At 47.5% G+C, this 23754-nt stretch overlaps 1 protein-coding gene and 1 long non-coding RNA gene across 2 annotated transcripts in view; one reads left to right on the top strand and one right to left on the bottom strand.

Annotated features, from left to right (window-relative positions):
* CASTOR2 (cytosolic arginine sensor for mTORC1 subunit 2) overlaps positions 1-5921 on the bottom strand; it is a 51284-nt gene extending 45363 nt beyond the window's left edge. Inside the window, exon 1 of the mRNA XM_032459501.1 lies at positions 5668-5921. Within this exon, the coding sequence (XP_032315392.1) occupies positions 5668-5780 (113 nt within the window). The 5' untranslated portion in view covers positions 5781-5921. The remainder of the gene's footprint in view (positions 1-5667) is intronic.
* A 218-nt stretch (positions 5922-6139) lies between these two features.
* On the top strand, positions 6140-17761 carry LOC106729138. The gene is made up of 4 exons (XR_004312513.1): positions 6140-6397; positions 7214-7288; positions 7862-7951; positions 16583-17761. It is a non-coding gene; the product is annotated as an uncharacterized LOC106729138 (long non-coding RNA).
* The last annotated feature ends 5993 nt before the right edge of the window (positions 17762-23754 follow it).

Raw genomic sequence — 23754 nt, 5'->3', positions numbered from 1 at the left:
GTTACTAGAGTTTGCAGTGGACCAGGCTCCATTCAAAGTGCCTGTCATGGTTTGTCTAAGTCCTCAACACAACCTAGGCAGTGGGCACGATCACTGTTTAGAAACTGAGCGCACAGAGGGGTCAAGCACCTTGTCTAACATGCTGCCGCCAGGACGTAGGGGTGCTGGGATTCCACTCCAGTCCAGAGTTGCAGGCGCTAACTCCCCTGCCAGCCTGCCTGTCCCTAATGCGATCAAGCAGTGGCCTGGCCTCTGGCACTCAGGAAAACAGTGGACTCTGGAAGGACTTTTTGCAATTTTGAGCTTTTCTCCTGTAAATGCCTCAAGTCTCTAGTGCTCATGATAGCATGTTGGCAAGATTTCCCAGAGGCAGCACCGTGGATGAACGATTGCAGGCCAAACCATACCCAAGACTTGCAGATGGTGAATCCAGTCCAGGTGGACAGGGTGGGTTTCTGGGAGCACGTGCTTACTGCCTATTACTTAAGTGTCTTTTTTTTTTTTTTCCTTTTTGCCAATCAAATGAGATGGACTTTCTAGATACAAGCATTTCATGGGCAAAAAAAGAGGGTGCTGCAGCTTCCTGCCATCTGAACTTGCATTTAAGGACAATGATCTTGCCCTCATCCCTGTTTCATTGCTATGGCCTCTCAGAGACACCTCTGCTAAGTGGCCCCTGGGAGGGGGTGTCCAAACCAGTATGATTTTAGACCTGGCCAGGTGGACAGGTCTATGCCAGACTTCCCGGGTTCAAATCCCAGCTCTGCCACTTCTGTGTGTCCTTAGGCGCTCAAGTTCCTCGGTGTCCTCATCTGTAAGATGGGGGCAAGATGGGGGCACCATCTAGCTCCAACTTTAGAGGGTGGTAGTGAGGATTAAATGAACAGATGTATGGTGCCTGGAATAGTGCCTGGAATGTAGTAAATGCCTTATAAGTGTCAGCTATTATCCTTGTCATTCTTTTTTTTTCAAACATGTATACATGTATTAATTATTCCCACTTTCACAGAAAGCAAATTGGAAAGTCCCAGGGGGCCCCACTTCCCAGTGGACAGGAGCCCCAAGGCAGCCGGCCTCAGCTGCATTGGTGGATCCTGATTGGTCCGTGATGGTCTCATTTCCTGTGTCAGTGATTGGTGGAGGCATGCTCATGTGACCCAGTTCTGACCAGTGAGATGAGGAAGTCTGCATATGAGGTGTGGGTGTATTCCTGGAAAGGCTTTCTCAGAGACACCCTGGAGGCAACTGCCTTTTCCATCCTCTGGGTCCTCCACCATGCCTTCCTGCAACTGCCCATAATGCCTGGAGCTACCCCAGCCATTCTACAGCCTCAAAGAGAAAGACTGGGTCCTTGATGACATCATCAAGCCCTTAAATCACCAACCCTCGAGCAGCCTGACTTATAATCTCTTATCTCGCAAAGTTCACACTTCTTACTGTTTGGGCCAACTTATTTGCAGCCCAAAGGATCTTGCTGATATTCCATGGCTGGTCATGTTACATCTTCTTGAGATTAAGCCCATCATAACAGAGAAAGGGTCTGAGCTCAGCTGTGCACTCAGGGAAGACTTCCTGGAGGAGGTGAGGCTAAAATGGAACCTAAAAGAATGAGGTGGACAAAGTGGGTAGAGCAAGGAGAGACATTCCAGGCAGACAGAACAAAGGCCTGAGATTGGAGACACTACAGGGCGTATGTGTGTGTGTCTGTGTGTATCTGTGTGCATACATGGAAGAAATAACCTGTGAGACTGGAGCAGTGTAGTGGGCTGTAGCACGCCCTCAGTCAGGTACAGAACTGCAGGTTATCATGGGCTGAAGGGAAGCTCTATGACAGCCTTGATTCTGCTCACCCAAGGTCTTGCACTCCAGCGTTGTGCCTAGAATAAGTGTACTCAGCCTGGCTTCTGTGCCCTATTCCAGTCATATCCAGATGCTGCCCTGAGAGTTGGGGCAGGGGGACTGGGCCTTGCTTCTCCAGGTGTGATTCTGCCTGCCAAGCCTCTTCCAGCCCCCAAGGCACTCATAAGAGACTCTGGCTGAAATCTGGGTCACTCTACACGAGTCAGACATCCATCAAATAGGCAGTTACTAAGTGCCTACAAAGCAGTGTGCTAAGCACAGTGGAGAAAGGACCTGGTTTAAATCCCAGTTCTGTTTTTTCCCAGCTGTGTGACCTTGAGCAAGCCACTTTACTTTTCCAAATCCAGTGTCTTCACCTCTTTGGAATAGATGGTGAAATCAATGGCAGCTCTGTTATCTCGGATACTTGGGGGGTGGGGGGTGGCGGCGGGGAAGCAGTGGATAAAAAGACGCACAAAAAGCTTCCTGAGAGTAAGGGTTATAATCGAGGTGATAGGAGAATAAGACAAGCAAAGGATACACTGTTATGGATGAAAGTTGAGAAGCGATGAAAGTTAAGGGGAGGAAGTAGAAAGTCTAGATGGGAGGTGATGAGGGACAAGCATTCCTGGCAGAAGATAAGGCCCACAGAGGCAGGGCGGAAGGGATGTGGAAAGCCTACAGGTTCCATCCTTTGCCCCTGAAGCTTTAGAACAGTATGCTGCAAATACAGGGCTGGACATAACTGTTGAATATGGGTGTCTCTGGAACCTCTAATAGCAAATCTCTGAGTCTGAGCCAAAAAGATGCTGATTCAGATCCTAGTTCTACCACTTACAGTGTGACCTTGAATGAGTCACTCAATCTTTGAGACTCAGATTCCTTCACTGCAAAGCAGGTGTAAAATCTAATTCACAGGGTTGTACCATGCACAGGATCCCGGGCCAGGATCTAGCTAATTCCTATTTTTTTAAAGCCCGAAGATGTAGTGCCACCTCCTGCAGGAAGCCTTCTAGGCTCCCCCAGGCAGTCCCCCAGATCCTTTTTCTACCCTTTAGACATTCTCTTTCCTGCTGTATTGTGATCACCTCATCCTTCTCTCCCATCAGGCTCTGGGCTTTGAAGAAGGAGAGGTAGGGTATCTCAGCATCCCTTGAACCCAGCTGCACCCCTATACGGAGTAGGTATCTACCAATGCCACATCCTTCCCCAAGCCTCCACCCAGGTAGGCATAAGAGGGAGGAAGTGACTGAGTCTGCTGGGGGTGGAGGGAATGGAGGTTCAGGAAAGTTTTGGGTGATAGCACTAGATCTTGAGGGTTGAAAAGGAATTTACTGGTGGTGGGTGGGTGGGAAGGAGGTTCCAGGAAGAGATGAAAGTATTAAAGCAGGGAGGTGTAAAGGAAAGCAAATTGTGGGTCACAGAGTATTTGCCAGAGTGACTGAAGATGAGGACTCTGGACCCAGATCCCAAAACGTCTCAAATGCCATGGCAAGGATTGGCTCTTCCAGGGAGGGGTCGGAAACTTGTAAACAGGCAGCACAGTGACCAAAACGACAGGGTTATGGGCCACCACTTGGGGGCACGTACTGATGGAACAATCAAAAAGGACCAAAAGTTCTACATGGATGACCGATCACTGAAAATCGCTTAAATAATATATCCACACCCCATCACCGTTCCACTTCCAATAAAGCCAGTTTCCACAGTCATTCCCTGCTACACACACAGCAGCCCTGTGAAACTGAGCGGGCCAAGTGGTGCTGTCTCCATTACAGATGGACAAAGTGAGAGCCAGAGGAGGAGAGGGATCTTGCCACAGTCACACAGGCAATGAAGGGGTTGGTCACAACCGAAGTCAGTGTCCTGGCCCAAAGTGCTGGGGAGGCAGGCCTTTGGCCATTTGACAAATATGCTCAGCACCTTTGAGAGCCAGACCCTGGAGACATAGAGGTGACCTTTGACCTCTGAGTCATCTTGAGACTGGACTGGTCGGTCACCTGGGCCTCAGACCAGCTGCCTCTTGCAGGAGAGGGAGAAGCGGGGCCCACGGAGGAGTGGGGTTTCCATCGTCAGACCGGTCAGCAGGGGCTGACCCCCCAGAAATTCCTACCTATGAGTCCCCTAAACTGGACCCTGGGGTGGGGGCTGAAAGAGGGCCAGTCCCTTCACAAAGAGAAAGGGGCAGAGGGAGTGCCCCTTTGCTGCCTTTCTAAGAAGCCCCCAAGTGCACCCTCCTTCTAGCACCCAGGCCCCGCAGAGCGACAGCCTGAGTCATCATCCTGGTCGGCGGTTTGAATGGTAGCTGAGAAACCAGCCAGGGGGCTGCCGGGGGCTGCCGGCCAAGGGTTGGAAAAACAAGGCCGTTTTCTCTTACCACCAGCCTGGGAATCTCAAGACAGGCTTGGGGGTGGGGAGCAGAGTGCAGGAAGATGCAGGATGGGTGGGTGTCAGCAGCCAGAGGGGGTTGGGGGGGGGCAAGGAGGAGGGGAAGGTTCAGGATCTGAGCTGCTGGCTTTTGTTTTCAAATAACCTGTTTAATAATTACCTTTGCAATCAAAGGAGCCCTGGCCCTGAGAAGGTGAGGATCTCAACCCTCCATACCCCACCAAGCAGCCGGAGAAGAAAGTAAACAAGATGCCACTAGCTCTCACTATATCTCGCAAACAATGGCGGGACTGAGCTGCCCTCTCAGATACACACATCAAAGTGAGATTTCCAGGCAAGAACTTTAACAGGCAGATAAGAGGCTCTGAATGAATTATTTCCTCACATCCCCGGAGCTCCCTGAGCTCAGCGCCCAAGGGGGCACCCTAGGGGCCCATCATTTTAACGTTAACCTTGACCTGTACTTTATTCATTCATTTTGCAAAGGAGGAACACCTCTGCCTCAACCCGCGGAAGACCCAACCAGCAACAACTTCATCCCTTTAAACAGTCACAATGGTGGACAAACAAGGAATTTAAGTTACAGCGGCTAGCTCACACTCACACTCCACTGGTCTCCCGCTCCTTAAAAACAAACAAATAAAACACCCTAATCCAAGTACCCACTCGGGACTAACAAAATCAGACCCTGACCTGGCATTGGGAAAAATCCAACTTGGTTTTTTTTTCTCCAACCTCCCAAGGCCTTCAACTATTTTTCCCCCTGCAGCATCCAAGCCCAGCCTCAAGGCAGAGCCATAAACACGCCTGCTCCTCCCCCTTTCACGGTTCGGCAAAACACCCCCCCCTCCACCTTCCCGGACCCCGAAGAGAAAGAACCACAGCGACCCTCACCCGCAGCCCCCTCTTCTGCCCTCCCCCAGCCTCCCGCGCCGTCTGCAATCCTCGCAGGCACCTTCAGATAAACACCCACTAATGATTTTATGATTTTCTGCTCTGGGTAGCCGCGCTCAGCAGAATCCCTTCCCCCGCCCTGGCGACGGGGGCCGGCCCAACCGAGGGATTGGGGGATGGGGGGCGTTAGTTTGTTTTTTACACTGCCGCGTCCCCACACCTGTTTTTCATTCATTCATTCGTTCGTTCATTCATTCATTCACGGATTCATTACAGCTGCCTCCCCGGTCCTCTGGATCTCGGGGAGGGAATGGGAGGGGGCTGAGATGGGGAGACAGCGGCAGGGGTGCATCTTGGTGGGGGGGTCGGGGTGAAAGGACCCTGTTGGAGGGCAGATTGGGTGGCTTTGTCAAACACAAGGCGAGCGGTGGGGCGGGGGCGCTCCCCGGGGCTCGAAGTTGTTTTCCGAGCCGCGGCGGCGAGGACAGCCGCCCGGGTGCGCCTCTTTGTCTCTCCCCGGCCGGCGCCGCGTCCCCGCGCGCTCACCTGGTCTTGGAGGACAGGAAGGCAAGTTTGATCAGGCCGTAGGTGAAGAGCGGGATACTCTCCTTGGCGACGCTGGCAACTTGCAGCCGGTGCTCCAAGATGTGGAGTTCCATCGTCCGCCCGCGCTCCACGGCGGCTCATCCGCGGGGGGCGAGCCGCGGCCCCCGCCCCCTGCGAGCCCAGCCGGCACCGAGCGCCGCGGGCAGCCGGCCCGGGGACCGGGGCCTCGGAGCCGGGCAGGCCGGGGCGGACAAAGAGGAGGCCCGCCAAGCCGCGAGGGGCCGCGGGCGGCGGGTGGCGGGCGGGCGGGCGGCGGCGGGCGAGGGCGGCAGCGCTGGCGGAGCAGCGGCGCGCGGCGCCCGGCGCGGAGAGCAGCTGGTGTTCGCTGTAACAAACAACTTGCCACTCAAACGCCGGCCCGCTGGGCATGCGCGGCCGCCGCGGGGCGTGCCGGGACTTGTAGTCGCGCCGCCCAGGCGCAGCCGGCTGCTGATGTCAGGGGCCGGCCGGGTGAGGAGAAAGTGCGCGAGCGCGCCCCCCTCCACCCGACCCTGGGCCACCTGAGAGGCGGAGGACAGAAACGGGGGCCTTGCGAGTCAGCCTGAACCTGGGTGCAAGCTCTGTTACTCAGAGCTCGGGACTAGGCGCTTTTGGGTGCAAAGCGAGTGGCCCAAACAACTCCCGCGCCGGAGGAGGCCCCAGTCTGGGAGGGGGAGATTTGGAGAGACCGGTAATTACAGTGCAGAGAAGCAACACAGAGAGAGGTGCTGGGGACAGAGATGGAGCCGGGGGATCTCAGAGGGTTTCCTGGAGGAGGGGACATCCAGGCTGGGTTCTGAAGGATGAATGGGAGCTTGCAGAGGAGGGGGAGGGGGCGCGCGGGGAAGGAGGCGGGTGGCCTTCCAGGCAGAAGGAACAGCGTGTCCAAAGGCACAGAAGCGTGAAAGCCCGCACGGGGCTGTGTTTGGCTTTGCTGGAGCGGAAAATGTGAGGGAGGAGAGGCAAGAGATAAGGCAGGCGCAGTCACCAGGAGTCCAGTCGAGAGGGTCATGTGTGCAGAGCTAATGAGGTGGCCGTTTATCATGTGGGAGAGAGGGTGATGGGGACTGGGAAGACCGAATTAGTGAGAAGTCTAACATACACCGAAGGGCTTCCCACCCTAGGCCAGTGCAGTGTGCCCGTGACTGTGTCTTGCGATGATTTCCCCTTAATGGCTGACAGGTTTTGAAATTTTCTAGGTTAAAGTTACTGGTGCTTTGCTCTTTAGCAGAGTAATTTGGGGACGTGATGGATCAGGTTTACCTGCTGGGGCCGTCTGGGAACTCTCTTTTTGAGGAAGATTCTGGCCATACTCTCCCACATTCCTCTCTCAGCCCTCTGTTAGGTAGGAACAGGCTTCCTCGTTTCCACAAAGGAGCTGAATCCTGCAGTTCTGGGAGCTCTTGAAGCGTGCTGAGCCCCTTCTCACTTTACTTTCACTAAAGAATTTATCACCATCTAATAAAGAATATAATTTCTTATTTGCTTGTCTGTCTCCCTCTTCTAGAATCTCAGCTTCATGAAAGCAGTGATTTTTGTCTGCTCTCCGCTGTCTTCCCAGTGCCTGAAATGTGGCTGGCAGGTGAGAGTCATGCATTCAATATTTATGGAATGCATAAATGCATACATCTATTCCTTTAGCATCTAGAGCTCTATAAGGCCCAAACAAAAATGCATCCAGGGGCCAGGCAAGTGTGAAGATGTGTGAAGCATTGGGTATCAGACATTTGGAAGTATGTAGGAGAAAGGAGGCCAGCCTGAAGGCATAAAATTCATTTTTTGCAAAAACAACCAGGGGGAGGGTATGGCTCAGTGATGGTAGAGCAGATGCTTAGCTAATGCACGAGGTCCTGGGTTCAATCCCCAGTACCTACCTCCATTAAATAAATTAAAAAAAAAAAAAAAAAACACAACAACAACCAACAGGTGAAACCAAATAAACACAGCTAAAGGCAGGATTTGGTCAGTTTTCTGACTTCTGCTCTGGATGGCCTAAGTTAGTATTTTTTAATCTGCAGGCCATGACTCATGAGTGGGTGGGAGGTGAAATCAATTTAGCAAGGCATGACTAGCATTAAAAAATAAATACAATTGAATAGAAAGGGACACAGAGCTTTGGACCTAGTAGGTTACTATTATCTTTTCTATGTTTCAGGAAACTTTTTTTTGGCCACTTGTGTACGTGTGTGCACGCAGGCATGTGTGTGCATCTGTGAGCATGCATGCACTGGATCTCGATGCAAAGGTATTTCTTTCTGTGCGCCTTGGTCAAAACATTTGCAAACACAGGGCTTTCTCGTTAATCAAGCCAGACTGTTGTAAAGTTTGCAAATTTAGACCATGTTTGTTAGATTTACAGAATTGTTTTCACTGAGCTGTATTTGGTGCTTAAGATTTTTGTGACATTGACTCCTGAAGTGAATGTGGGGATGTTGAAGAAATTGCCCTCTGTGTTGCCAAATCCAGAGGATAGTTTCAGGTTGGGGCTAGAGTGAGACATTCATTCCCAAGGTCACGCAAGTCCTGGCTTGGCATGTTCTTGTGGAATTCACTCATTTCTTGATTCCTTAGCATTGCGTTCTTCTGGGCCTTTCCTGGTTCTTCCGGTTTTCTATCTTTGGTTTCTTTTCTGCGCAACCCTAAAATGAGTAGAGGTGTATTTTTACAGAAATAGCTGCCAGCGAATCATGCCTCGTGGTAAGGCATCCAACACTGACTTTGGGTTTGTCTGTGTGACTTTCTTTGCCCAGTGAGGTCTTAGCTTGGTAGCAAATGTGCTTGGTAAGTCCTGTGCATAGATTCCACATATAAGTGATATCATACATTTGATTTCTCTCTTTGACTTACTTCGCTTAATATGATAATCCCTAGATCCATCCATATTGCTGCAAATGGCACTATTTCATTCTTTTTTTTATAGCTTAATAATACTCCATTGTATATATACATCACCTTTTTTCACATTATGGGTGGACTCAGTCTCTGGCTTCTAATGTGTATATACACCACATCTTCTTTATCCACTCATCTGTCAATGGGCATTTAGGTTGCTTCCATGTCTTAGCTATTGTAGTCCTTTGTATTGAGACTTGCCCACTTAGGATGCTGCCCTGAGGCCATCACACTATAAAGAAGCCCAAATGAAAGGCCACATGGAAAGAGAGACCCAAGTGTTCCAGCTGTTCTAGCTGAGCCCAGCCTCTTGTCAACAGCTGGCATCAATCAGACATGTGAGTGACATGATATTGGACCTTCTAGCTCACTGTCTGGATGAATCTGGCCACATGAATAAGACAGGTGAAATCAGGACGACTACCCAACCAACCTACAGAAAAATAATAAATACAGCTGACCTTTGAACAACAGGTTTAAACTGCTGAGTCCACTTATATGCCGATTTTTTCTGACAGTGAATAATGCAGTGCTATGTGATCCATGGTTGGTTGAATCCGTGGATGCAGAGCCGTGGATATGGAGGACCCACGTATACAGAGGGCCAATTATAAATTATAAGTAGATGTTCAACTGCACAGAGGGCCACAATTCCTAATCCCCGCCTTATTCAAGGTTCAGCTGCAGTTGTTTTAGCCACTAATATTTGGAATGGTTTTATTATGTAGAAATAGATGGCTAATGCTTTCCCTCAACCGTCATCTTCTCTCACATTGTGGGTGGACTCAGTCTCTGGCTTCTAATATGTTGATGGCCCCCCAAATTGACAGTTTCCACTCAGAACATGTCCACAGGGCCCAGATTCACATATCTAATTTCCTAGCAATTGGTTACTTCTACCTGAATGTTCACAGGCTTGGGCCAAACTGACCTGTTCAAACCTTACCTCATTTTCTAACCCACCCCAGACCTTCTCTTCCTCCTGTAATCCCTATCTTGGCTAATGACATCATCGCCAGTCCCTAAAGTTCCCAGCCTGTTAGGGCGTGTTGTATTTTCCAAGATGGCCACAACGAGATCTTCCATCCGGCATGCTCTTCTCGCAACTCGACATTGATCACCGTCTCATTAGGAGGTGGGCCAGTGTTTTCTCCTCTTGAATCTGAGTAGGCCTGCAACTCCAGAGGAAATGACACCAGTGACTTCTGAAACTAGGTCATACCTGGTGATCCTGTTTCCACCTGGTCCTCTTGGGACGCTCACTCTCTAAACCCATCTGCCATTCTGTGAGGAAGTGTGGACCACATGGACAGATCACAAGTGAGCATTTGTATTGGTAGGGCTGTGTAACAGAGTAACACAGACTGGGGCACTTAAACAACAGAAATTTGTTGTCTCACAATTCCAGGGGCTAGAAGTTCAAGATCAAGGTGTTGGCAGGGTTGGTTTCTTCTGAAGCCTCTCTCCTTGGCTTGTAGATGGCCGCCTTCTCCCTGTGGCTTCACATGGTCCTTCCTCTGTATATGTATCTGTGTCCTAATCTCTTCTTCTTATAAGGACACCAGTCAAATTGATTAGGACCTACCCTAATGACCTTGTTTTAACTTAATACCTCTTTAAAGACTCTATCTCCAAATACAGTCGTATTTTGAGGTACTAGGGGTTAGGACACAATTTGAATATGAGTTTTGGAGGAGGGGACACAATTTGGCCCATGGCAGTATGACAGCCAATAGCTCCAGCTGAAGTTCCAGCTGATAGTATCACCACCAGATATAGTAAGAAAGCTTCTTGACACAAACACACGCGAGACCTTGAGCAAGAATCTCTCTGCTGAGCCCAGTCAGCATCTAGATCCATGAGAGATAATAATAAAAGTTATTGTTGTTCTAAGCCACTACATTTAAGCATCAATAGATTACTGGAACATCCTAGAATCAACCTGGTTGGTGGTGTTGATGAGGGGGTGGGGACAGATGGAGTTGACCAGGGAATTATCCTTGATTGATACCTCTTGCTTCCTGCCCCTACCCCCTCCCAATATCTAATCAATCACCAAGTCTGAATGATTTTATATTCTGCACACCCCAGTCCTCTCTCTCCACCTTGACCACCATGTTCCCACCTCTGGACACAACTTCCCTGTCCTAGATGGTTGCAGTGGCCTCATAATGTCCATTCCTTCCTCGTTGTGTTGCCAGGGTAGCTGTTCTATGCTGTGTCCCTATCCCACTATAACTCCTTTAGGGGCCACAAGCAAACCACATCCCTCTTAAGAAAACCCGGATCCTCCATAGTTGGTCTTATGTGAAGGGAAAGAGGCCCCTGGCTCCTACACCCAGCCTCTCCAATATGGTAGCCATTGGCCAAACATGATTGTTGACCACTTGAAATGGAGCTAGTGCCACGAGAAACTGAAGCTTTAATTGTACTTCATTTTAATTAATTTAAAATTAAAAACTGATATTCGATTCAGTCACTGGAAAACATTCAAATATGCTTGGAAGAGGCTGCCCAACTGTCCTGATTTTCCTGGGACTGAGCTTTTCAGGATGTGGGACTTCGAGTTTTAAAACCAGTGTGTAAGTAAACCAGGATGAGTTGGTGACAGTACTTTGAAACAATTTGGTTATGGAAATCTATGAAATCCAAGTATAGATGGATTGAGTCTTGTGGATGAGAATTATGCATCTGACTGGAGATAAGCCATAAATGTCAAGTACACCCTGGCTTTCAATGACTTGGTATGGAAAAAAAATGTAAAATATCTCATTAATAATTTCTTATACTGATCACACGTTGAAATAATAATATTTTCGATAATGGGTTAAATAGAATATATTATTAAAATTAAGTCCATCTATTTCTTTTTTACTTTTTAAACTTTAACGTCATGTATGGCTTGCATTGTATTTTTATTGGGCAGCATTGCCCTAGAGCAATGGTTCTTAAACTGTGGTTGGTGTCAGAATCACCAGAGCACTTGGTAAAGATACTACCCAGGCCCAGGCCCTGGCCCTGTTCTGCTTTGAGGAGCTTGGACCTCTGTTCTTTATCAGCTCTCCAGGCCTCAGTCACCCTGCTGTGGCAGGGTGGGATGTGGGAATGTAGATGCCAGAAGCCCCTTATTCTTAAGTCTGGAGTCTCTGGACCCAAGAAAGCAATGCCCAAGGACAGGCAGAACTTTTCACTTTCACAGCTATGGCCTATCATGGGCTTTACCAGCATGGGCTGCTCAGATGGGGTAGGAGTGGGAAAAAGAAGAGAGAGAGGGGAGGGTCAGGAGAACTAAGGGGCATCTTTATTTGGGGCTCAGGTTCTTTCTGGATCCTTCCGTAGTCACTAGATGAGCTGACCTTGAACTTCCTTCTCTGGGCTTGATAAACACTGAAGGCCATGGGGAGTCATTGAAGATTCTTGAGCAGGGGAGGAGCCTGTTGAAATGGATGCCTTGTTGGCTTATTCTGAGGAAGCCCAGGCCTTAGCCACCTCCCTTTCCTACACTTTTCCACAGGACTGCAGGAAGAAGAGATTTCTCTGATTCTCTTCTAGACATGCTTCTCCCACATGCTTGCCTACACCCCAACACAGGAAAAGATGGTCCCCAAAGTGCATTGGACTGAATTAACATAAACTATCATAGCTTAATCCCCATCAGTCATTATCCTGATCTCAGGCACAGGCTCTTCCTTCCTTGGTGCTCTCAGGCCTGCCCAGCCTTCCCAGGGGCCCCAGACACCAAGTACCAGCCTCTCTGCTGCAAATCCACACTTAGACAGAGACACGAAGCATCACTTGGCCTCACCAAGGTAGAGAGTGTGGGGTATGGGAAACCAACCAACCAACCAACCAACACTTCATCCTAGAGGACCAGGCCTAGTCTGAATTTGGCCTCTATCCCCTTCTGGGCTGTGCAAGTTTCATCTTTCTCTGCTTTGATTTCCTTATCTGTAAAATGAGCATAATGGTGCCTCTCTCATAGGATGTGCTTGTGTGCATGTGTGCATGGGGATTAAATGAAAGAGTGCCTTTGGGAGAGCATCCAGTGTTGTTCCTGGCACTCGGTAGATGCTCAGTAGCTGCTCAGTAAATGTTTGTTGAGTGAATGAGTGAATGCTTAGATGGGCAGCTCTTTGGCAGTCTGGCCCAAAGGTCAGGCTCCCTCTGTGGCTTCTACTTTACTTCTTCCTGACTTGAGGCTCCCTCAGTGAAGGAGGAAAGGAAAGAAGGGGGTGTGTCTAGGGCTTCTCCTTGCTGTCTGTGCATTGCATCAGATTCTCTGGAGAGCCAGGGATTCATATGCCTATTTTATAGATGGGGAGACTGAGGCTGGGAGCTGGTCAGGAGGAGGGAAGCCTATGGGCACAGCTTTTCTTGGGTCTCCCAAGGCCTGCAGCAGGGCCGGGCACTTGGTGCTACTTAAGGAACACTGGTTGACTCAGTGAGTGATTGTTAGGTACCATGGTGACAGCAGGAGCTCCGTTCTTTCTCTTGTGCCATCCTTGGGCAGGGCTGGGGCAGGACAGGAGGCCACTGAGTCTTTCTGTCTTCTCTCTCTCTCTGTTTTGGATCATTTCCTTCCATACTTTTTTCCTGCCTCCCCCACCCCTTCCTATATATTTCTCAACCTGTGCCCTTTCAGCATTTTTTTTTCTTTTTCTTTTTTCTTTTTTGTCATTATCTGTGACTGAGGACCGGACTGCATGTTGACATGGTGGATGATAGAGGCTGAGAGGCTTCCACACCCTGCTAATCACACCCCAGTGCCTCAGTTTCCTCATCTGTAAACTGGGGGTGTTTTAAGAACTCAAGGTGGTGTGTGTAGGTGCTGAGTCCAGGCCTGGCCAAGGGGAAGAGCCCAGTGGGTGTGAATTGTTGCTGTTGTTCTTACCTGTGTCCAAGGCTGGCCCCTCTGCAGCTTTTTAATATTCTGGGAACTGACTCTGGAGGTGTGATTTGGGTTAAATTATGCGTCAGTTTCATGATCACTAAAATGCAAGTGTCTGGATGGCTGCTTCCCAGGAAGGTGGTGAGATGTTGGTCATTAAGTCATTGGGACAGGACAACCATAGCTGAGTCCTGTGGAACTAACACACAGCCTAATTTGGATTGTAAGCTCAAGGAGGGCAGCGCTGGGTGGTGTGTGGCCTTCCCTGGGATGGTGTCCATTCAAGTCTTGTGGAGTGACTCAGGATGCACGTGTGGTGACTGGCAAGTGGGGATATCCTGGGGTTCCTGGGTGACCGTAGAGCCAAAGCAGCCCCAGTGTTCCTTCTTGGCAGGTCATAGCAGAGGGAGTTAGACCCAGGACCTCCTTTTGGATATTGCAAAGGTGATTTGCTCCCTTGGGAAGGAATCTGGTCTCTTTAAAATCCTCTGTGAAGATGCAGAAACATCTGCAGTGGACACTGCTGGGGTTGCTCATGAGATATTAGCCACATCTCGGTGAAAAGAGCAATTTATCAGAGGACGTTCCTTCCAGCAACGGAGAACCTTTCAGAACTTGATTGCACTTAATTCACACCAGCCTTTCCAAAGTGTTTTATTCCACTCTCAAATGAGATAATGAAGCCCTTTAATTTACTGTTCGGCTCCCAAACAGAGTGAGTGGGTCAGGCATTGTCCACACCTCAGGCCTGAGGAGATGGAAGTCTGGACCCAGGCGCAGGAGGCCGAGTGCACAGGCCTGTTGCCATGGCCTTCTCAGCTTGGAACTGCCCATCTCCTGGTGGGGGGTGGCGTGGAGTCCCAGGCAACCCAGGGTAAATCCCAACCTTGTAGCTTCCTTCCTGTGTATCCCCATGCAAATCACTCTCTCGAAGCCTCAGTTTCATTATCTGTAGAATGGAGCTGGGTGATAACACTGTCACAGCAGGGTTGAGGTAAGGATGAAGGATGATATGGCTAAGAGGGCAGTGCCTGGCACTGGGTAGATGGTCAATAAATGGCAGTGTCATTGGACAGTGAAGTTGAGCTCTGAGACCTCAGAGGAAATCGTACTTGCTACCGGTCCTGGGGGATGTTCACATTTATGACTCTGCCCTGGAATCACACCATCAGCACCAAATAAAACAGCCTTCAAGACCCTCACCCCTGCTCATCTGCCCACCCCATCCTGATCATTTCACTGGAGCTAGATCACTGAAATAGACAAATGGATGATGGATAGATGGCTGTAAAAACCCAGACATCGGCAGCATCAGAGCCCATCCCTGGGACATCCAGCCTCGCATTCAAACCTGGGAGCTCCTTGACATCACTCGCCCTGGTTCTCACCCTCTACTGGACATGCATATTCTAACACATACAGTGGTGCGAGCTTGGGTACCTCTAAGGGGCCCCATTAGATTTGTGTTCATTACAATACTTTCTCCTCAAAGCAGTGATATTGCTTGCTCTTAAAGTATCAGTATATTATGGGGGCAGGGGGAGGGTACAGCTCAGAGGTAGAATGTATTCTTAGCATGCACAAGGTCCTGGGTTCAATCCCCAGTACCTCCATTAGAAAAAATTAAAATAAATAAACCTAATTACCTTCCTCCAACCAAAAAAAAAAAAAAAAAGAAAGAAAGAAAGAAAGAAAAAAGACCAAAAAAATCAGTATATTATGATAATTTCCTGAGGACAGAATGAAGCATCCTGAGAAAGGGATGTGTTTTCTAATTTGCCCAGAGGTCAGGACAGATGAGTAGCTTACCCTTCCTTCCCCCACTGCCCCAGTGGCCTTCTCCAGTGCAACCCCACACTCTCCTTATGGTAGGATTCTGGCATTTGTCCTCTGTTTCCTGCTCTGGCCTGGGGGGACCAGTCAGGACTTGTACTGTTGGCTTCATCTCAGGCTGGCTTCCTGACTTACTCTTGTCTCCTTGGTTCCTGACCCCAAGTTGGTTCCTGTTGACATCCCCTCCTCCCTTCACTCTGTACACATAGCTCTCTGCCCTGCCCCTCCTGCTCTGACCTTAGCCTCCTTCCTGATCATCCAGACTTACCCCGGTGTCTGTACTTGTGGTGGCTGGTAATGGCCCTTAAAGATATCCTAGTGCTAGTCCTTGGAACCTGCACATATTACCTTATGTGGAAAAGGGGTCTCTGCAGATGTGATTAAATTAAGGCTCTTGAGATAGAGTAGCCTGGATTATCCAGGTAGGTCCAATGTTATCACAATATCTTTACAAGAGAGAGGCAGAGGGATAGTTGACACACAAAGAAGAGGAAAATGTGGCGTGACTGCAGAGGCGGAGATCAGAGTCATGTGGCCACAAGCCAAGGAATGCTGGCCACCATCAGATTCCAGCCACCGGGATTCTCCCCTAGAGCTTCTAAAGGGAGCACAGCCTTGATGGCACCTTGATTTCTACCCAGTAATACAGATTTTGGATTTCTGCCTTCCAGACCTGTGAGAGAATAAATCTTTGTTGTTTTCAGCTGCCAAATTGTGGTCATTTGTTACAGCAGCCACAGAAAACTGGACCAGTGTTCTTTCCTTCTTGCTCTCATGGGACCTCTTCACCTTTCAAAGTTGCTGCTGTTTATTTCCAGGAGCCCTAGCAGGTATCTCACTAGTGCTCAGGAACATTCGTCTGTCACATTGTATCGCCATTTTCCTCCTCCTGTGATTGGCTTTCAGGCTGGGATGGCTGCTCTCAAGCTTTTTGCTGTGGCCTCTACTCTTCAGAAGGCCTAGGACCTCTCCAGGTTGAAGGCTGGCTTGGCCACAGCCCAGGCCTCTGAGCCACCCCCATCACCCTAAAAGGGAGTTTCCTCTCCCCATTTGTCCCTCTAGGTTTGCTATCTGTGGTCACACAGCTCTGAAATGTGCCGTGTCAGCTCTCAGTATTGTGTAGATGTCTTAGGGACAGGGCTTGCCACACATTGTATTTTCAAAAAAAATGGTAACAACAGTGTCTCCCATCCCACATGGTCTTCATACAATGTGACTCTGACTCCTTCTCCTGGAATCTGGATGGATTTGTGACTATGGCAGAAGTAATACAGTGGGTCATAAAGAGTGATGTGGCTTCCACCGGTTTGCTTGGGATGGTTGCCCTGGGGACCTGGCCATCATTCTAGGAGGAAGCACAAACAGCACATGGAGAGGCCCACTTGGAAAGGAGCTGAGGGTCTCTGCCTGCAGCTTGCACCCACCCTCCAGCCATGTGAGTGCACCATCTTGAAAAGTGGATGTTCCAGCCTCAGTCAGCCACCCTAGCTGGTGCCGCCTAGAGCGGAGATTAGCTGTCCCCTCTGAGCCTTGCCCACGCTGTGGATTCCTGAACAGAATAAATGTTTGTTGTTTGAAGCCACCAAGTTCGGCATGGTTTGTTTCACTGCAATAGACAACGGATTCCTCCAGTTTTCTCTTGTATTGTCGTCCCCTGGGACTCAGACCTGGCGCCATAGGGCTGAACCCAGGGTCAACCTAAAGGACTGATCTGGCTCCATCCACTTGGAAATTACATTTTTCTTCCCTCAGGTTGAGTCTCTTCCTGGGAAGCTCTTGGGTCCCTTTTGCCAACTGACCCATGGGGGCAACTTCCCTGGTCCTCTGGAATTGACTGGACATCCTGGAGGACCAGAGTTTAGCCAGGACAGCACCTTCCTTTCCTTCTTCTACCCCTAGTCACAATCTCAGTTATTTTATGAGGATGAACTGAGGCTCCGAGAGGTTGAATTGCTCTCCCAGGGAATATGGCTAGGGAGTGGAAGACCGATTTGGACCCATGTCTGTCTGGCTTTCCACTACCCTGGGGGCTGCTTCCTTGTGCTCTGTGCAGAGCCTGAGGCTCCAGAGGGGCGCCTTATTTCTTACTAAGGCCCTAAGCTACTTCATCATCCTCTCACAGACTCCCCTCCAAAAAAGATATACGGTCAAATGGCTAATAAGCATATGAAAAGGCATGCAACCTCATTAGTAGCAGGGACGTGCAAGTTAAAACCCCAAGTATACCCCTACTGTGATTGAATGCAAAGGTGCATTGCTCAGATCCCCTTCCATGGATCTGTGGCCCCACCAGCCGTTTTGGCCAACTTGGGCCATTCCAGCTTTACTGCTCCCTCTGGGGTCAGGGGAGGCTCACCTTCTCCCTCTGCTCGCACCTGTTTCCTTCCTGACCACAGGTGTTAATCTCAAGAACACTTCTTAATAAACATCCTGTTTGCTAAACTCCATCTCTGAGTCTGTTTCCTGGGGAACCTCACTGGTAGCAACCACACATCCACTAGAATGGCTGAAATATTTTGAAAAAAATTTATCCTGTATTTCACACTTCACAACATTATAAACTGGAAACAGACCTACACACAGATACACCAGTTGATTTTTGAAAAAGGTGCAAAGGCAATTCAATGGAGAAAGGATAATCATTTTAACAAATGGTGCTGGAACAACTGAACATCCATTAAAAAAAAAACTTGATTACTTATACCTCACAACTTATACAAAAATTAACTCAAAATGGATCACAGACCTAAAAGCAAAGCCTAAAATTAAAATACTGCCAGAAGGAAACATAGGAGAAAATCTTTGTGAGTTCAGGTTAGGCAAAATTTTCTTAGTTGTAGCTTCTATATCCATGAGCTGTAAAAGAAAAATAAGCTAAGTTAGGTTGCATCAAAATTAAAAACATCTGATTTTCAAAAGACATCCTTATGAAAACGGAAAGACAAGCTACAGACTGGGAGAAAATATTTACCAAACACATGTGATAAAGAACTTGAATCCTGACTACAAAGAATCCTGAAAACTCAATAATAAGAAAACAAATAACCCAATTAAAAACAGTCAAAAAATTTGAACAAACCCTGCAGGTAAGAAGATATATGGATGGCAAATAAGCACATAAAATGATGTTCAGCATCATTAGCTATTAGAGAAGTGCAAATTAAAACCAAAATGAGATACCTATTACCATGATGTAAAAAACAAGCTTGACACTATCAAGCTCTGGTGAAGATGCAGAACTACCATTCATACAGAATTGTGTAGAAAATTTAGAAAATAGTTTGGCAGTTTCTTATAAAAGTAAACATGCATTTACCAGCAATCCTACTCCTACGTGTTTACCCATGAGAAATGAAAAACTTATGTTCCCACAAAAACCAGCCCACAAATGTTTACAGCAGGTTTATTCATAATTGCTCTTACTGGAAACAACCCAAGTGCACTGTAACTGGGGAATGAATGAATAAATGGGTACACCCATACAATGGAATACTATTCAGCAATAAAAAACTGTTGATACACTTAGTAACATGGACGAACCTCACACACCTTATGCTAAGTGGATGAAACCAGATTTAGAAGGCTACATACTATATGATTACAAGGGTTGGGAGTGGGGTGGTGGAGGGATTTAGTGCTTACAAAGGGGCACTAAGGAATTTGGGGAGGTGATAGAACTGTTCTATATCATGATTGTGATGGTGACCATGCAACTGTATGCATTTACCATAACTCACAGAACTGTACACTAAGGAGAGTAAAGTTTACTGTATGCAAATTGTATCTCAATAAACTAGACTGAAAGTATTGAACCAAAAAGCATTTTATGTGTTATACTGCATGTATCCTTCTGCAGCTTGCTTTTTTTTTTTTTTTTTGCTCACCATTAATGATTTATACAAGTTGACACTATTTGTGGAATAATGCTACATGTAGCTCTTGTTCATTCATTTTTACTGCTACATCATATTCTAGCATACATAGAATACTTTAATTTGCTTACCCATTTTCCTTCTGGTGGACATTTCTTTGTGTCTGTTTTTTTTTTTTTTCCCCCTTCTATTTTAAGCAGCGGTGCAGTAGACATTCCTGTAAATGTATTCTGGAGCACAGGTGCTGAGATTTCTCTCTTGGCTATTTACTGAGAATAGTAAATTGAGCAGGTGGGGCAAAGACTATGAGCATCTACACTTTGCTGTCCAAGGGCTTATACCAACTGACTCTACCAACATTATATGAGAATTTCGTTCCTCTACATTTCCATCAACAATTGTATTATAAGACTTTGACTTCTGCTTAGCTGATGAACATGAATTCGTATCAACCCCACCTGGCCAGCAATTATTATTTTATATATATATATTTTTTTCACTGAAATTATGGTAGATCAAATTTGCTGCTAAATTAAATTTGCTGATATTTTATTTAAGATTTTAAAACATGTTCATAAGTGTATAATGGATCTGTATTTCCTGTTAAAAAATTATCCTTTTCTGGTTTTGCCATCAAGGTTATACTGGCTTCATAAAATAAAATAGGTAGCTTTTATTCTTTTTTTTTTTTTTTTTTTTTGGTCCTCTGAAATGTTTCTGTAAAGAGTATGTATTTTCTGGTCCTCAGAATTTTCAGAAAATTTGCCTCTAAACTTACTTGGGCTTGGGGTGGAGGAGGTCAATTCAGAATTGATTAAATGTATTTACTAGTGTGGTTACTGTTTGAATGACTATCTTCCTTTTCATTCCTTACTTTTCTTATTTGTGCCGTTTTTCTCCTCCTCCTCCTTTTTCTTTGCATAGGCTAACTGGTATCTTTATTGTATCATTGTTTTCCTCCAAAGACCCAGCTTTTGGTTCTGTATTTGGATAGGATGTAAATTTGACTGCTACAACAGAAACCTAAAATTATTAATGACTTAAACAAGTCATGCACTTTTTATTACCTATTGTGGGCTGAATTGTGTCCCCCCCACCCCCAACCCAATTCACACACTGAAGCTCTTCAAATGTGATTGTATTCGGAGGTAGCGCTTTTAAAGAGGTAATTAAGCTAAAGTGAGGAACCATTTTGATGGGCGGGTCCTAATCCAATCTGACTGGTGTCCTTATAAGAAGAGGAAATTTGGACACATAGGGGAACACCAGATGTGTGCGCTCCCAGAGAAAAGACCATGTGAAGACATAGCAAGAAGTGGAGGCCATCTACAAGCCAAGGAGGGAGGCCTCAGAACAAAGCAACCCTGCTGACACCTTGATCTCGGACTTCTGGCCTCCAGAACTCTGAGAAAACAAAGTTCTGTTGTTCAAGCCAGTCTGTGGTATTTTAGGATGGCTGCCTGAGCAGACTAACACACTGTCTCACATAAAGTCACAACTTTTATGGAGGTCACTGGGGGCCCAGGCTCTTTCTCTCTTGTTGCTCCACCATCCTCAGCATGACCTGCCATCACGTCTGCATCCCAAGCAGCTGGGAAGAGAAAGGGGAAGGGCCAGAACACTGTGTTTTAGAGATATGACCCAGTACTTGTGCCTACTTCCATGTTTTACATCTGGCTGGAGAGGTGACTGGGTGGCCATGCACCTCCTAGAGATTCTATCGCGTTGCAGCAACGTGAGAATGGAAAGTGGGGAACAAGGGCAGTCTCTGCTATACGTTTTTTAAAATTCCTTTCTGTTTCTTCTTTGTTTTCCAGCTCATTATTTCTGACCTATTTTTTGTTATTTCCCTCTTTGTACTTTCTTTACATTTGCTCTGGTACCCCTTTTCTAGCTCTTTTATTTTATCACGTTTGACTCATATGTTTTACTCTTTCTTGATTTTTAAATTCATGAATATAAGACTACGCGTTTGCCTCTAAAAATGATTCTAGTTCCATTATACAAGTGCTACTCTAATTGTCACTTAGTGATAAGACATTTGTAGTTTTGAGTGCATTTTCCTCTTTTACCCAGGCGGTATTTCCAAATTTCCAAAACAAAACATTTAAATTAAATTGTGGTCAGAGTGCATGTTCTGGATGATAAACATCTTTTTAAAAAAATTTGTCAAAGTGCTCTATGACTTAATAAATGATTAGTTTTTACAAATTTTAATGTGTGTGAAAATTATGAGTATTCTCAATTTATTAGGTCCTCAATTTTTTGGATGGTACAATATTTATCTACCTATCCATCTCATATATATGATTACATTTCTTATTTGTGTTATCCAAATGACATGTATTATGATTAATAATGTATTTGGACTTATACCACCTCATTGCATGTGTTTTACTTATTTTATCTTTCTTTTCCTTTTTGTCTTCTGTGGGTTATATATGTGTATATACGCATGCATATACACGCATATGTTGAAGTATTAAATGTTGCTGGTTTGGAAGATTGAGATTATATTTCTTTCTGGTTTTTTTTTGGTGGTGATGTTTAATTTTCAATAATTTAAAAGATTTCCTCTTTATCCTTGATTTTGTGTAGTTTAATTATAATAGAGCCATATATAGACTTAATTTATGCTGTCTATTCTTGGGGTATATTTTTGATTTGAGGGTTCATGGTGCTCTTTAGCACTTGAAAATAATCATTGATTGCCCCATTACATATTGCTTCTCCATCATTTCCTCCTCTCACTTTTTCTGGAACTTCCATCAGTCATATGTTGAGATCCCTCCATCTCTCCTCTGGTTCTCTTAACTGCTCCTTGGTATATTTTATCCCGTTGGCTCTCTGTGCTCTCATGGTGGTGGTGAGGACACTTCTGGTAACAGAATGGTCATCTGATTGGGAGTACATGGAAGGCTGCACTCAGCAAGTGGTGTTTGTGTTGAGATCTGAGGGTGGAAGAATGTCATTTAGGAACAGAGAAAAGTGAGGTAAGGAAGACTCTTCCAGGCAGAGGGAGCAGGATTTATAAAGGTCCCAAGATGAGAGGGCCCATGTCACTAAGAGCAAGAGAGGGTTGGAAATTGGGGTCTTGAGTGGGTCAGATGTCCTGTGGGTCCCAAGAATCCTGTCCCCACCTAGCACTCTCCTCTCCTCTGACCCACTGGGTGTGTTGAATGATCCTTCTGGGCTGCTGCCTCAGCTGAGATGAACCCTGTGGTTATACCTTGATCCTGAGCCCTGGTCCAGCTACCCGGGCCTGGCCAGACCCCTTTCCCAGGGCCAGATCCTAATTCCATGTCATCAGGTCCTGCTCTAATCTGGGCAGGCTACTCAAAATAGAATCCTTCTCCAGCGCCATTTCGAGCAGCTTCTCTCCCTGGAGATCTGCTGCTGGGCCACACATCCTAACAGCCAGCCTGGACATCACCTCCAGCCTGGCTCCCCCACCCCGGACCACCTCTGTCCAGGCTATACAATGAGGTGGCCGCAAGGGGCCCTACTGGTTCTCAGCTTTCTCCTCCTCATCTGCTTAGTTTGAGTTCCCTCCGAAGCTGGCCCTGAGACAGGGATACAAGCACAAGTCATCCTAGAAACCCAGGCAGGGGTGTGGAGATGCGAGACAGGGAGAGAAGGCAGCCAATGCGGGGACTCTAACAAGCCAGTTGCCACAGAGGCAGCTGAGCTGCACTGGTGACTCGAGCTGTTCCACCTGCGGGGTGAGGTTGCCCAGGTGTGTATGCACCGAGTCCCGTCCGTCCTTGGTGAAGGGCAGCCCCTGGGGCATTCCATTCCCTGTTGCTTGCCCCTGCCCCACTTAGGCAGCACAGACTCAGGGGCTCAAGAAAGCCTTAGCAAAGAGCTGCAGATGCTGCCCCTGGGCCCTGGCTTGGAGAGCCTAGGGAACCCGCCTAGCCAAATGCAGAAGCTGGAGTTCCTGTTCCACCATCTGCAAAGCAGAGGCATTGCTACTTGACTGTTGCCTTGCTGTGAGCACACTGTGACTTAAGACATGTCAAGGGCCTGGCCTTACTGGGCATAAAGCAGCCTGATAAAGCCCAGGAGGGTGAATAGCTCTCTGTGCTGTACAAATGTGCCCTAGATATGTGGGCAGCAGACCCAAAACTCTGAGACAGAAGCTAATCTCTTTTGCTTTGTCCCCCCCCCCATCTCTGGCCACTGGTTCCTGCTGATGTGACATTCTTGTTCTAAAAACAGACATGTAACACCTCAAGCAGATTTGCAGTCCCTTGACAGCGGTCTTGTCTGGCACATAAAGGGCCTCTGCCTTTCTGCCTGGCTTCCCAGAGCCTGGGAGAAGAGGTGAGGACCAGTCTGAGGGGGCTGCTCTGAGAGCAGCGTGGCACCCGACCCCACCACCCACCCTTCTGGACGGGGGAGGTGCCAGGAGTCGGAGCTCCGTCTGTCTGGGAGCTCCTGCACTGGATTGCTGATGCTGCGGAAGACTGACGATGCGCCCTTGGCTGACTGTTTCATTCTTTTTCTCTCCAGCCCTGTGGCTGCTTTCAGTGACAATCCAGAATATACCCTTGAGGCTGG

Source organism: Camelus ferus, chromosome 18, assembly GCF_009834535.1.
Source record: "Camelus ferus isolate YT-003-E chromosome 18, BCGSAC_Cfer_1.0, whole genome shotgun sequence".
Taxonomy (NCBI): domain Eukaryota; kingdom Metazoa; phylum Chordata; class Mammalia; order Artiodactyla; family Camelidae; genus Camelus; species Camelus ferus.
This window is presented reverse-complemented; position numbering and strand designations above follow the sequence as displayed.